Consider the following 15,741-nt stretch of genomic DNA (forward strand, 5'->3'; position numbering starts at 1 on the left):
CCAGTGGAGTACCAGACACACAGGCTCAAGATGGGTCTGAGCAGACCACCACTGAAAGGGCAGAAACAGACTTACACTTAGAATGCCTGTCACAGAGCGCAGATGCCCTCATGTCACATAACCGAATAGTTCCTTTACTGCTGCTGTACACAAACGTGTTACAGCTGTTGGGATGAAATTCTGCAGCCGTTATCACCTCTGTGAGCTCTTCCATATTGGCAGGCTTGATATCCACAATATCTAGACGGCATTTCATTAAGGAATCTCCACTTGGAAAAGGGCAAATAACTAAGATTAAGTATTTCTTCTCATAACCTTTATGTGAGCTATCCCAGAAATGTTAAAATGCATTTTGTATTTTTTCTTTTTTAGTAAAACTTCCCACTATATACGTAGCCCAGGCTCGCCTAGAACTCCTGCTCCTCCAGCCTCAGCTCGCTGAATTATGGGCACTGTGAAACAGCACTGTTACACATGAGCAGTAATAAATCTTTCCATCAGTTTCATGTTCCAACTCCAAAGAGAATATTTTTGTAATTATAATCTTAAATACTACACAAATATAGCAAAACACTCAATTTAAATTTTCATAGGCACAAAAGAAATTTTCTAGAACTCCATAAATTCTATTTTAGGATTAGCTCATATGATACTTATTTTCTTATTAAGTTTACTTTTTCACAGTTTTAATAGATGGTAATACACTATAAAGGACTGTATGTGTTAGATTAATCTAATATTGATGGGTATAACATGAACTAAACAAATCAAGTGGATACTAAAACTCCTGTCTGTAATTTCCAGATGCCAGAGATTAATCCGCAAATCATCCGCTGATAAGTAGGTTTCATAATCACTATTGATAGAAATTGAGTTGATGTGATAGGTGTGGGCATTGGCAAATATTCTCCGTGGACTGGCCTCCACCATCAGATCCATGGGCCTGAACACTGGCACCTGTCAACAAAATACGAAAATCCAGAAAGTAAAATCCTTCTAAAAAGTACTTAAGTTTCAGAAGACCATTATTCCACTTCTGAGAAAACAGGACATAGAATATAATTAAGAAAGAGGGTTTTTGTTGTTGTTGTTGTTGTTTTTGTTTTAAAGCCACTGATGTTGGATTTTGGCTCTATTTAAGCACTGAACTGGAAAGAAAGAAAAATAAACATCTGAACAGCCTACCTTCTTCTCCAGAAAGAAACAGTACTAATTTACAGATCATAGCTCTGGTATAAACTAGCAAATGTTTATGGTTTTGAATTAACAAGGCTAAAAAGGAAACTAGGTTTCTTATTCTTAGCATCTTCAACACAAACTGTTAAGGTTCTGCTATTTGCACTTTTCTGAACTCCAAAGCTCACTAAGCAACAACTAAGGCTCCAACCCCAAAAGCCAAAACCAGTAAACAGCATAGTGTAAAATACAGTCTATGTGCTTCCCAGCTCTGCCTCTGGCGGCAGTGAGATCTCTATGGAGTTGTTTGTTTCAATGGGAGAGATACAATGTCTCATAAAAAACTGGTCACCAGCAGGACTGGAAACAGAGGCCATATGGCATCTGCTTGGGGCCAGGCTATACAAATATTGACAAAAATCCAACCAGAGGCTTTTTTTTTTTTTCCTTCTTTGAAATCAGGGTCTCTATACAGCCCTGGCTGTCCAGGAAAACACCCTGAAGACCAGGCTGGCCTCAAACTTAGTAACCTTCCTCTATGCCACTGTTCTGGGATTGGGAGTCGTTTTCATTATGTACTTACCCGTAGTGTAGTAACTGTAGTAGGATCTCTATACCTTCCATCTTCCTCTTTCAAGTTATAGCCTTCTGGTCTTTTGTCTCTTTCACTGATTTTCCATAATTTTATTGTTTTATCTGGGGAAAGAATAAAAAAAAAAGTCTTCAAAAATGGCAGGAAAATAATTACGACAGAAAAGCCATTTGAAAAATGACATTTAATACTTTATTAAAGGAATTTTTAATTTTCTTTTTTTTTTTTTTTTTCTTTTTGAGGCAGGGTTTCTCTCTATGTAACCCTGGCTGTCCTGGAACTACCCACAAAGACCTCGAACCTACAGAGAAACATCTGCCACTGCCTCCCAAGCACTGGAATTAAATGTGTAAGGCCAGCTTTTTTTAGACAAGGTCTCTGCTACACAGACAAGGCTGTCTTCAAACTCAAAGAAAGATCTTCCTATCCCTGATACCCAAGTGCTGGGATTAAAGGTCCATCATGATTAGCTGCTGCTTTTTTTTTTTTAAGACCAGGTTTTACTGTAAACCAGAACTCCTTCCTAGAACTCTTATATAGCTCAGATGTTGGAATTAAGAGTCAGCCCTATCCCCAGCACAAGCTACTCGTAACAACAACAAAAAGAATCCACATCCATGTGTCTTTTTATCAAGTCAGACCTCTAACTCTCAAAAACCCTCAGAACCGTTTGATGTGTATAAACACACAGCAACGTGCATAAGTATGTGAATGCACACTTGTCCGATATTCAGTATTAAAGGCTGAAAATACACAATCGATTCAGTACTGCCTATTACTGAGCTGGAGTGGCAAGGCCAGTTCCTGGGATCCTGCCCAGAATATCTTATGGAACACTACCCTCCTTGATGGCAGAGCATGAGTCTTTTGAATTGGCCTTTTCTCCTCTTGCATCAGGGATTCCCTAAATACACAGTGGGGGCCTGAAAAACAGTGATTAGAAGCAAATCCTCAACTCCTTCTTAACAAAAATCCATATAATTCAAGGATGTACACAATAGCCTATTTTTTAAAAATATTTTTAAGCTTGAAATTAAGTTTTGACTTAAAGAAAGTTTCAAAGATAGGTGTATTCACACTTTACCCTGTCTCTCTACTGTCAACATCTTATGCAACAATGGCACACTTGTCAGACCGCGGGCAACACCACCAAAAGGAAAGCGCCCCTGAGATTTGAATGTTTCCCCTAACGTCCTTTTTCTGTTCCAGGATCAAAACAGCATGGCATTTTCCCATCAAGCTCCCCCAACCAGCACCGAGTATCACTTAGCTGTGTCTTAGTTAGAGGTCAGTAATAACAAAAGCAAAACTTACAGTCTGTTCTATCAGGTGATTCGAATAATCATGGCCCCTAGAGGCTCATATCTTTGAACACTTAAGTCACCAGTGAGTGCCACTACTTGAAAAGACTAAGAGGTGTGGCCTTGTTAAGAGAAAGCGTCACTGAGGGTGGGCTTTGAGGTTTCCAAAGCCCATGCCAGATGCAATCCCTGTCCATCTGCCCCATGGCTCTTCCCCTCCCCCACTTGTGGATCAGGACGTAGCTGCCAACTGCTTCTCCAACACCATACCTACCATGCTCCCTTCCATGACAATGGATTAAACCCCTAAAACTATAAAGCAAACCCCCAATTAAATGTTTTCTTTTTTAAGAGTTGCCGGGGGGGGGGGGGGTTGCCTTGGTCTCAGTGTCTCTTCACAGCAATACAACAGTGACCAATACAACAGCCTTAAATAATTTAAGGCTGATCAGATTTGGGCATGGTGACTCACACCTATAACCCCATCTCAAAACCAAATAAAAGAAATGCTTATTTGGTGGCACCTTTGCAACTATGGAAGCTGTACTGAACATACACAAGTGAATGGTAACTAAATGTCTGCAAAGAGAGGAAGGGAAATGGGACTTGAGCACTCAGTGGGCCTCACTTAACTACTATCTGTACTTGAACCCTTGAAAGCCTATGCTTGAACTTGGCCTTAGAAAAAGTAAAACTATGAAATGAACTGCCATGAAGTAGAGCTTGCAGCCCAAGCTTGCAATCTCAACCTGGGAAAAGCAGGAGGATCCCAAGTTCAAGGCTGACTTGTGCCAGAAACAAGTTCAAAACCAATATATGAAACTTATCCAAAATCCATGTAGAGAGAGAGAGAGAGATAGCAAGAGAGAGAGAGAGAAAGGTAACTCGGTGTTATGACACATGCCTTTAATCCTAATACCCAGGAAACAGAGGGGAGACAGAACTCTACAAGTCCAGGTAAGCCTGGACTACATGGTGAGACCCTGTCTCAAAAAAAGGGGGTGTGAGGAGGACCCACCCTTGACTCCACCACTTGTGGACTCCACCACAAGTTAGTGGTGGAGTATTTTCCTAGCTTGCAATGTGTAAGGCCCCAGGTTCAATCCCTTGTACTGTAAAACCAAACACTCCAAGACATGAACTCCACAATATATAACACACTTACTAGGAACATTTGCTTCTAAAAGTATATATATATAAAATAGTATAGCCATGTATTGTTGATATTTTTTTTAAAAAGTGTCTGAGTACTACTTGAAGTATCTCAGTTTACCACAAAAATTTAATTGAGAAAAATGGGTCCTGAAGAGTCATGGAATAAAGCGTAGCACTGTTTATGGACTGCATTCCCAGAAATTCAGCAGTACAGGATGTGTGAGTGGGCTCTAAATATCTTCCACTGTGTTACCCTAAGTAGTCAGGAGCCTACACTCTGTAAATAGAAAGGTGTAAGTGCTAAGGTTTGCTTCTTTTAATAGTTAGATGAGGAAACGTGAGATTTCTGCTAACATGTCTGCCTCAAAAAAGTTTTAATCTAAATTTTAGTGGACCATGCCACCCAGAGCTCCAAATACCACCCCCATCTCTTTAATCTCAAGGTCCTAATTATGAGCCAAGTCATATAGGGGGAAAAAAAAAATCATTCAACTCCTTTTATTTAATTCTTTTTTTAAAATAATTCACGTGCATTGGTGTTGTCTCGTGTGAGCGTATCAGATCCCTCTGGAACTGGAGATACAAACAGTTGTGAGCTGCTTTTTGGGTGCTAGAAACTGAACCTGGGTCCTCTGAAATGGTAGTCAGTGTTCTTAACCACTGAGCCATTTCTCCAGCCCCATTCATTCAACTCTTAATTTGTCATACAGGTCTTCAAATTTTGGCTAACATCTTATACAACTCTAACCCCCATTAGTAACTTTCCTTACACAGTACAGTTAATATGGGAAGAATCTTCTTCCAGCTATGTGGCTTATAGGGAAGAAAGTGATAGACTAACAGAAGAAGTCAAGGAATAAGGATTCTCTCCTAGAGATGACCTTGGCACAGAAATCATGTTCTGCAGAGTTTGGAAAGGAAAGAAAAGGAACATCTTCTGAGCACTGCTTCTGCATGCCACATTACTAGGTTATTATACATTCACAACAGTACTGTAGGACAGACAGTGCTGCTCTATGTCTGCTGGTAAGGAATATTCAACTCAGTATTCAGGATCAGCCAAAGGAGGCAGGAATAAAAATCGGCCTAAATAAAAATTGGTATCCACGAATCTGAAAGTTGCAAGTAACCAATAAAAGAAACAAAAGTAGTAGACTTTACATTCGTACAGGGAGGGGCTGTATACTCTATAGGCCATGTGCTCATGTGAGCACTTGAAAGCACAAGATGCACACTTACCGTTGGTAGACAATAAAAACTGGGCAGCATTTTTCTGGGGTAACCACCTAATTTTGTTGATCTTCTCTTCTATTTCTAAGCTTTTCAAGTAGTCAAATTCTGGCTCATGGCTCTGGAAGGTGCTGTAAACATTGTATTCTCCTCTGCTATGAGACTGGATTTTGTTCTACAACAGAAAAAAAAATATTTGGACTATGTTGAGAATCAACTCAAAAGACTTTGAAAATTGTGGATAAGCCCACTAGGCAGCTCTATCTTACATTCTATTACCCTGCTTACTGTATTTAAAGTCCTTCAAGGAGTAAGAAAGCTTTAGAAAGAGCAAGAAGGAAACATTTCCTAAGTAAGCTTCATAGGGAAGCTTCATAGTAAGCTTCAATAGGGAAACAGTGGACCAAATACAGACTGATTTGATTAACTTGCATGGTAAGTAGCATGGTCATACAGTTAAAGAAGAAATCTGAACACCACAATCATGGATATCAAAAATATAAAAATCAGGAGACAGTGTTTACAAACAGCTGGCTAGAGAACATTTTGTCAGCTCTGTTATCTAATGTGATGGCTCATCTTCCTTGCCATTCCAGAAGCCTCCCTTCTGTATTTCACTACTGAAAAGCCCTTAAGAAGGGAGTGCTCATAAATCTAAGAACCCCATATGACCCCTAATACCGATATTTTTGCTAGCTATTAAGTATGTATCAGCGGGCTGGAGAGATGGCTCAGAGGTTAAGAGCACTGGCTGTTCTCCCAGAGGTCCTGAGTTCAATTCCCAGCAACCACATGGTGGCTCACAACCATCAGTAATGACATCTCGTGCCCTCTTCTGGCCTGCAGACGTACACACAGGCAGAATACTGTATACATAATATATAAATACACAATAAATAAATTATTTTTTAAAGAGTATGTATCAGCACCCTAGCAATGCCCACAATAACCTCTGCTATACAACTTCCTCTTCTGAGTTCTTATCCCAGGGACCTTACACACAGATGCTTGCTTCGTGTACTTAGTGCCAGTCTGCTGATATATACTTTTCAAGTAAAGGGATTAGATATGAACATTACTTGTGAAATACTTCAGTTAACACTGTAGTCTAGCAAAAGTGAGAATTATAATCACACTTGCAATTTCATCCTGTGACCTATCACACCATTAGAAACACTTTCATGGGAATAAAAAAAACTGAAAATCTTATTCAAAAAGAACCTTTGGAAAAGTAGTTTAAATAAAAATACAATTTTAAAGCTGGTGGTAATGGTACACGCCTTTAATCCCAACACTCGGGGAAGCAGAGGCAGGCAGATCTCTGTGAGCTTAAAAGGCCAGCCTGGTCTACAAAGTGAGTCCAGGACAGCCAGGGCTCTGTTCCACAAAGAAACCCTGTCTGGAAAAACAAAACAAAAATAAACAAACAAAACATTGTTATGGATAGACAATCATTTTTAATTAAAACCAAGTTATCAAGTGAAATATTTACAGTTAGCAAAATAGCCTGTTCCTCATCCATATTAGAAGAAAACTGTTAAATTATATTGGAAACACATGCGTTGGTTTTGTTTTGTTTTGTTTTTTTCTAACAGCGTAATCAAGACTTTTCAGTCAGTTATTCAGTGAGTGGGCTGGCTGAAACTGTTAAGACTGCAGAGTGTACCAAGAACATACCCATCCTTGGGGGAAGGGATGCTGGTGTCAAAGTCAATCTCAGTGTTTGTCCCCATGGCTATGTACGCCAAATTAAGTAAGGTATTACTCAAATATCATATGCTGGCAATCTTCCACCTAAATTTGTCCCACCTCATATGAAATAATAAACAAAACTACAATGGAGTTATTACTGCAAATACTATTTTAACTTAAAAATTCCCCAAACAAAACCAAGAAGTCTGGAAGCTTCAGCCTGTAAGAAACACCTTCTCCCCACAAGGGAAAATTTTATCAGAGAATATTTTATCTTAAGGATAAAAGGAATCACATGTCACTACGCTGCAGAACAACAAAGAACCACCTCACTCCCAAGACAAAGCAACAGACAAGATTGCCTAGCACTAACAAAAAGACAGCTCACACTGAAGCAAGCCTGCAGCCAGCCCTGAGATTTTCCTCCACAGGAGAACCTGAGCTTAGCTGTACTGTTCTGTAATAATGGACCCAGGACAGTGAACAAGCATAAAGAAATCATTGTCTTCAACATAGACCAAAGTCAGAAGGCAGCTTTTCTGGGTTTTGCTTAAAACAAAACCAACCCCCAGCTTTCCTAAAGCTCGAAGAATTATGATGCATTTTAAAATGCTCTGAGCTTTAGTTTTCTTGCATGGCCTTTTTCAAGTCTATTCTTCTTAGTTTGCCACTTTTGATCACTACAAGTATCTATTTTCTTCGCCATAAGCTCTATTTGCAGGCAATTTTCCCTAACTAATTTACAGGTGGTTTATTCAACACCTGTTTGTATTAGTATCTGGCCTTCAGTTAAGATTCCCACCTGAGCTGTAGCAGCCAGAAGAATGAATAAAAGGTGGCGCTGGGAAACCACACATGGAGCAGAAAAGACTTAGCAATGCTCCTTTGTTCACACACGCATTTCTCAGATTCTAGCTTGGGTTTACTGGTTATTTTAATGAACTACAGAACTGAGAAGTTCAACCCCAGCCATGTTTACATCTTCTACACTTTAGCATTTCTAAGATTGTACCCATTGGTGCAGGAGGGTTTGGTGAGGAGAATCTTAGGTGGAGGCCTGGGGAATAGTTACCTCATTACCTCATTACCACAAGTGTTGACTACCTTATGAATTTTCTTTATTTCATCACTATGACTTCAGTGGGCTTACCTATTCTTTAATAAATTTAACTAGTGAAGAAAGAGACAGGTGACGGTCCAGATACAGGAGGCATTCAGGACACAGACAGACAAGCAGAAAGAAACCTCCCTCATCAAAACATAGTTTAAACAGTAAATATACAAAAAAAAAAAAAAAAAGAAAAAAAAAGAAAATAAACTCAAAGCAACAAGAATGAAATAGCAAATCCTTTCAGTAACAAAAGAACAGCAACTGAAAGACAACAAATCTAATCCATACTACTACATCCAAAGGACTCTGTAATAACAGAAGGACAAAAATTTTCCATGATTAAATTGGACTAAATAAGCATGGTGGTGGTATACACACACCTTTAACCTCAGCACTCCAGAAGTGGAGGCAGGTTGATCAAGGCCAGCCTGGTCTACAGAGTGAGTTCCAGGCCAGCCAGGACTACACAGAGAAACCCTGACTCCAAAAAACAAAAACAAAAAAGACTACAGCAATGTATGACCACAAAGTCAGCTTTACAGAAGATATCTAAGGAAGAGAAAAGCAAATCCATCTACAAGGCCACAGAAAGAATAAACCACAGGCTGGAGAGATGGATCAGAGGTTAGAGCACTGGCTGCTCTTCCATGGGGCCCAGGTTCAATTCCTAGAAATCACATGGCGGCTCACAACGGCCTGTAATTCCGGTTTCAGGGAATCCAACACCCTCACATATATACAAGTAAAACATGGATACACATAAGACACACACACAGTAATAGATAAAAAAAGACAAAGAAAACACCAAACATTACAAAAAGCAACAATATGGCAGAAGCCAATACATATTCTTTAATAACTACTCTGAATATTAATGATCTCAATTCTCGTTTCAAAAGTCACAGATTATGAGTGGATCAAAAAAACCCAAGTGCCATCTGTTTGTTGACCCCAAGAAATGCAACTCACCCCCACGACAGCCTTAGGGTAGAAAAAGTGTTCTAATCATTTAGACATAAGAAGCAAGCAGGTGGCACTACAGCTGATAAATACAGACTTCAAACCAGTGAGAAAGATAAAGGCCACTTCACAATGACAATTCATCAAGTGGACAAGGTGATTCTAAACTTACACGTCCCAAATAAAGTCATAGACTAACCCCAGCACAACAGTAGTGGGTGACACAATTGACAGGTCACTCAGACAAAAAAAAAAAAAAAAAACCATTAAGAATTAAATGACATCATAGTAGACCATGATAGAACATTCATTCCACCCAAGCACGGTAGAATACACTTTCTCAGCAGTCCATGGAACTATCTCTGAAACAGATCACATTTCAGACAAGAAACAAGTCTTTTTCTGGGTTGAGACAGAGTTTCTCTTGATAGCCTTGGCTGTCTTGGAACTGGCTTCAAACTCAGAGATCCAGCTGCCTCTGACTCCCTGAGTGCTGAGATTAAAGGCTTGGAAGTCTTAAGAAACACAGAAAAACAAAACTAAGTGATGGCATTCTATCTGCCCACAGTGGAGTAAGACACTCGAGCATACACAATCTCAGAGATTAAACACACTGAATAATGAGTAGGTGATCCTTAAGAAATGAAGGAAAGAAAAACATTTCTAGAGTCAAATAAAAATAAAAACATTAACCTATGTAAACCTATATGATATGATTAAAGTTGCCTTAGTTTTATAACTCTAGGTGCCTATATTAACAAGTTAGACAACTTGCTCAACAATGCACCTTAAAACTCTAGAAAACGTTATAACAAGTCAGCAGGTGGAAAGAGATGGTGAAGATCAGAGCATAAACTAATGAAACAATAACAAAATAACAATACAATTAACCAACCAACCAAAGAGCTGGTTCTTTGAAAAGAAAAACAAGATAGGCAAACCCTTAGCCAAACTAATCAAAAGAAAAAGACCCAAATTAACAAAATTAAAAATGAAAAGGAATCTATTATAGTGGGTAACAATGAAATTCAGAAAACTGTTAGGTCTTACATTAAAAGAAAACAAAACAAAAACATATAGTCAATAACTCAGAAAAATCTCAAAGAGGCCGGATAGTGGTGGCGCACGCCTGTAATCACAGCACTTGGGGAAGCAGAGGTAGGTGGATCTCTCTGAGTTCGAGGCTAGCCAGGTCAAAGTGTAAGTTCCCAGACAGCCAGAACTGTTACCCAGAGAAACCCTGTCTCAAATTAAAAGAAAAGAAAAATTTCAAATAAATATAACTGTTCTACCAAATCCAAGATGAGAAAAACAATTTAAACACATCCATTATGAGCAGTAATATTGAAACAGTAATATAATCTCCCAACTGGCCAGGTCTGGTGGCACACACCTGAAATCGCAGCACTCAAGAGGCAGAGGCAAGCAGATCTCTATGAGTTTAAGGCCAGCCTGGTCTATGACAGCCAAGGCTACACAGAGAAACCCTATCTGGAAAAACCTAAAACAACAACAAAAAAAAACCACAAACAAATAAACAAAAACTAATGAGGTGTGGTGAGAGCTCCATAGGCAGAGACAAGTTGATCTCTGAGTTTGAGGACAGCCTGGTCTCCAAAACAAGATCCAAGACAGCCAGAGCTACACAGAGAAAACTGTCTTGAAAACAAAAAACGAAACAACAAAAATCTGCCAATTAGGGGATTGAGACAGCTCAGCAAAAGCAGGCTTCCTCTAAGATGGATAACCAAATCAAATTTCAACTTCCTAAATCAATAAAATGGAAGAAAAGAGCTGACTACCGCAAGCTGTCCTCTGACCTCCACACGTGCACATGACACATGTACATACATGCACACCCAGAAACATATTTTAACAGTCTGAATAAAAATAGCCCCCATAGGCCCATGGTGGAGTAGCTGTGGCCTTGCTGGAGGAAGTGTGCCGCAGTCTCTTCCAGTTGCCGGCCCATCTGGATACAGAACTCTTAGCTCCTTCTCTAGCACCATGTCTCCTGCACGCTGCCACGCTTCTCACCATGAAGATACTAGACTAAACCTCTGAAACTAAAAGCCAGCCCCAATTAAATGCTTTCCTTTATAAGAATTGTTGGAGTCATGGTGCTTCTTTATAGCAATAGAAACTTAAGACACATAACTATAATTTCAGCTACGATGGTGGCACATACCTTTCAGTAGGCATAGATAGCCAGGCTACATAGTGATACCCTTTTTATTAAGGTGATTAAAAAAAAGAAAAGAAAAGAAAAAAAAAGATTTCCCAACCTAGACCTTCAAAGAACATGAGTGTTTCTCCAATTATTCCAGTAGTCCGTAAAATAGAAAAGGACACATTAGCAAAGTCTTTATTAGTATCACTTTAACACCAAAACCGAAGATGCAACAATATATCCTAGACCAACTACTCTGATGGAAGGGAAAAAAAAACAAAATACCCCAAACCTAAAAATCTTGCCACCTGAACTCAAGAATACATCAAACAGATCATCAAGTTGATTTCATTCCAGAGATGCAGAAGTGGATGGTTCAACATCTGTAAATCAATAAATGTTATGAAACAGACTGAACGACAGAAATCATATGGCCATCACAATAGATACAGAAAGGGCTTTTAACAAATTCCAACATTCCTTTATGTTAAAAGTCCTAAGGATAACTGGAATATAAAGACTGTATCTCAACATAATAAAGGCCATATAAGACAAATCTATAAGCAACATTAAGTGAGAAAATCTCAAAGCATTTACAGTAAGACCAGGAATAAGACAAGGGTGTTTACTCTCTTCACTTCTATTCAATACAGTGGAAGAATTCTTAGCAAGGGCAGTAGAACAGGGACTCAGTGGTTAAGAGCTCTTGGCTGCTCTTCTAAAGGGCCTAGGCCCAATCCCCAGCTCTGTAACTCCAGTTCCAGATCTAATTAATGCCCTCTTCTGGGCTCCACAGGCACCAACTACACAGACATACATTCAGGCAAACCACCTGAATAAACATGAAATTTAAAAAAGACAAGAAAACCAAATAAAACGAACACAAACAGGACAGGAAGAAGTCAAAATATCTCTATTTGCAGATGATTTGATTCTAAAAGTCCTAAAAGAGTCCTTTGAATGAAGCAGCAGGATACCAAATTAACATACAAAAATCAACAGCCCCTATATATCAATGACAAACACTGGGAGAAAAGACTCAGGAAAACAACCCCACTCAACTGCTTAACACCAAAGAAGAAAAAGCCTTCTAGAACCAACTACTTTGTAAAAATATAATTTTTTTGTATAAAATATAAGTTTTGGCAATATAATTTTAAAGCAATGAGTTTGAATGAAAATTCCCTGCGTGGTTGGGCAATGCTGTGCCCAGAAAATATAGGTTATGAAATGAAAATCTCAGTCCAAGGACTGGGTTACCTCCCTACAGGTCATTAGTCAGAGCGCCTCCAGAAATACCCAAAACAAGACAGGCTATTGTCATTCACTGCTCTTGGCTATCCACCATAGCTAGAAAGATCCAAATGCCAAAACACCACAGACTGACTGCAGGACAAAGAAGTAAATCTGGAATTGATGGAGAAACTTCCCCACTGACTAGCTTCCATAGAGGAAAGATGCTATATCACAGGCTGCTGGGGAAAAAGAGACATCAGTGTTCTAACCCAACACAGGAACTTGCATGCTACAACACCAACCCTAACAAGCAAGATATGCCCATTTACCACATGGAATGGCTGTTAGAGAGGTACACAACTACTCTGTAATTGACTTTAAGGTCTGTGCCACAGGAGGTTATCTGTGTCTGGTGCTATAAACTTGGCCAGAGGTCCATGGCTGAAAAGGTCATAGGCTGAAGATGGGAAGGGGTGGCCCTATATGTTTTTTTGCTAAATGTTCACGCTGTCAAACTGCCTTCTAAATGTTTATGTCCATAGATTTATTCTCCTCTCAACCTCGGCCAGAGAAGCTTCTTTTTGCAATGGACAGCAGTTAACAGAAACCAGCAACTGATCAAAGCACTAAGTGACCGTGAGTGTTCAGCGTAAATATCTTAACTTCCCACCCCTACCCTCAATAAACACCCCAGGGAAAAAAAAAATGGAAAGAATATAAGAGCCAGAGGTTGGGAAAGAATGGTGTGAGATATTTTCTGGACAAGATTAGGTGGTTGCACTAGTCAATTCACAGCAGAAGTGGTTACCTGCACAAGACTTAAACAAGGATCCAGCCAGTCAGCCTTCCAGCATGGATGGGAGAAGGGACTTGTGAGGTTCCACCCCTAGCTGAAGATCTACTGGCAGCTGATGAAGGCTGGGGAGGAAGGAGTTATTTTCTTTCAGGATGTGACCAATGGTAGGTTGCCCTGAGTTCAGTGGATGGCCCCACCCCCACATACAGCCATCACATGGGCCATATAGGGCATCATATGGGTTTATAAAAGGGAGGGGAGAGGAAGAGACAGAAACAAAAAGGGTTAGAGTGCAAGGTAGAAATAAATGTTCAAAGTATGTGTAAGAATGAAAATCTCATGGAATAGACAAAACACTGGTTAAAAACAAAGAAACTAGCAACTAGAGTGGCATACACCTTCAACCCCATCACTCACGATACAGAGGCAGGAAGTTCGAGCCCAGCCTGCTTTATAGCTACGTTCAGCTAGTGACAGCAAGACTCTCTCTTTCTCTCAAAAGAAAAGAAGCAAACCAGCAACTCCCAACTGTTCATCTCAGCTGAGCATCCACAGAAGAAACAAAAACCCTTTACAAACCAAAAGGCAGCCCTGGGACCTTCTAAAACCTGTAGTTGTCACAAAAAAGAACTTGTTGTCAAAAGCTGGTTTAAATTGTAAAAGTAAATTAGGAAGATGGCTAATCTAGTTCAGGATACACTGAGAAGATTTATTCACCACACCATGGTTGTGATGGCCGCAGGGGAAGAAAAAAAAAAAAAAAGCTCTATTTCTGTGCCTCAATTTCCCTATTAAAATAAATAATACACTTTTGTTATTGGGACATTTAACCTAAAAATTAGGAAAAGATATTAGTTCCTTTCCTTTTTCCAGCAACACACTTTCACCAATATAGATGTGAATCCCTCAGATCTTGCGCATACACTCATGATCACTGACACAGACCCAAAGTTATCCCCATAAGAGAAAGCTTAAAGTATGTTAATTAATTAGTAGAAACTTATCAATTAATACCAACAAGAGAAAGCTTTAGGGGAAAAATCATCATGGTTGCTTAACCTATATCTTAAAAACACATTTATACTAAGTAAGTCTCAAAATAGTGAATATAAACAAAAAGAATCCTTTTTATATCATGGAGACATTACCAAAAAGTTAGCTATTCTAATTTCTTCCTAGAACAGTATTTATTTAAAATAGCAATTTAGAATATTTGGAGAGAGTTCAGAAATTAAGAAACTGGTTTTTGTTATTGTTGTTTTTAAGAACATCATTCATTTTTTTTTTTCTACTGGAGGTGTGCCACAATCTCCTACAAAGCTGGAGGAACCTATGGGTGTCTGTCATCACCTTCCTCTGCATGAGTCCTGAGGATGGAGCCATGAAGTCATCGGCTTGGCTGAAGGACCCACTGAGCAGTCGCACTAACCTGAAACTACTCTCTAGCAGCCGGGCTTTGTTTCTGACATTCTTACACTGTTTAAGCAATTTCCTTCAAGTATGTCAGGTTCTGTTTTCAATCACTATTACTAGTCCTTTTAGAAAGATTCTAGAATACTCTGACAACTACTAAACTCTTATAAAAGCAATCATTTGCTCCATTTTGTACTAAATTCCTGCGCTTTTTGCATCTGGTTTTACTTTAATAACAAATTAACACCTCAGAAGGTGGAAATTACTTCATTCTTATGCAAAAGAATTCCAAGTTAACTTTTAGCTGACAACTTTCACTTTAAAATAGCAGTGACCTCAATGAGGAACTGGTCCTCCCAACCCCCAAGAATGGAAAGCCTATATTACTCTTTGCCTTTGAGATTATTAAACACAGTAATTGGAATTAATTGTTGAAGTTTCTCTCTAAACCAGTTATAGTTTCCAGGACTTGGAAAGCAGAACCAGAAGACCCAGGGTCAAATTTTCTGCCATATCCATTGCTAGCCTAGGCTATATGATACACTGTCTCCAAATAAATACATAAATACATATAAGACAGACAGATAGATAAATGGTCTTTCAAGGACAGAGAATGCTTACTCTAAAGTAACATTTACATTTTGAAGGACTCTAAACAAAAGGCAGAGGAAGGAAGGAAGGAAGGAAGGAAGGAAGGAAGGAAGGAAGGAAGGCAGGCCAAAAGTTCTGGAGATTGGCTATTCTATTTCAAATTGACATTTTTATTCATAAAGAAAGGAACCAAGTCCCATTTAATGATACACTGTCTCCAAATAAACAAATACATATATAAATACATATGGATAGATACATACAACATAACACATACATACATACATACATACATACATACATACATACATACATACA

General features: G+C 39.0%; 1 protein-coding gene across 1 annotated transcript in view; it reads right to left on the reverse strand.

The window, feature by feature from the left end:
- Ppp2r2a (protein phosphatase 2 regulatory subunit Balpha) overlaps positions 1-15,741 on the reverse strand; it is a 52,787-nt gene that overhangs the window by 3,692 nt on the left and 33,354 nt on the right. Inside the window, exons 4-7 of the mRNA XM_055609745.1 lie at positions 5,464-5,629; positions 1,760-1,872; positions 780-957; positions 76-240 (exon numbers count right to left, since the gene is read on the reverse strand). Coding sequence (XP_055465720.1) covers positions 76-240; positions 780-957; positions 1,760-1,872; positions 5,464-5,629 — 622 coding nt within the window. The remainder of the gene's footprint in view (positions 1-75; positions 241-779; positions 958-1,759; positions 1,873-5,463; positions 5,630-15,741) is intronic.

The sequence above is a fragment of the Psammomys obesus genome, unplaced genomic scaffold (assembly GCF_907164565.1).
Source record: "Psammomys obesus unplaced genomic scaffold, mPsaObe1.curated_primary_1811, whole genome shotgun sequence".
Classification (NCBI taxonomy): Eukaryota; Metazoa; Chordata; class Mammalia; order Rodentia; family Muridae; genus Psammomys; species Psammomys obesus.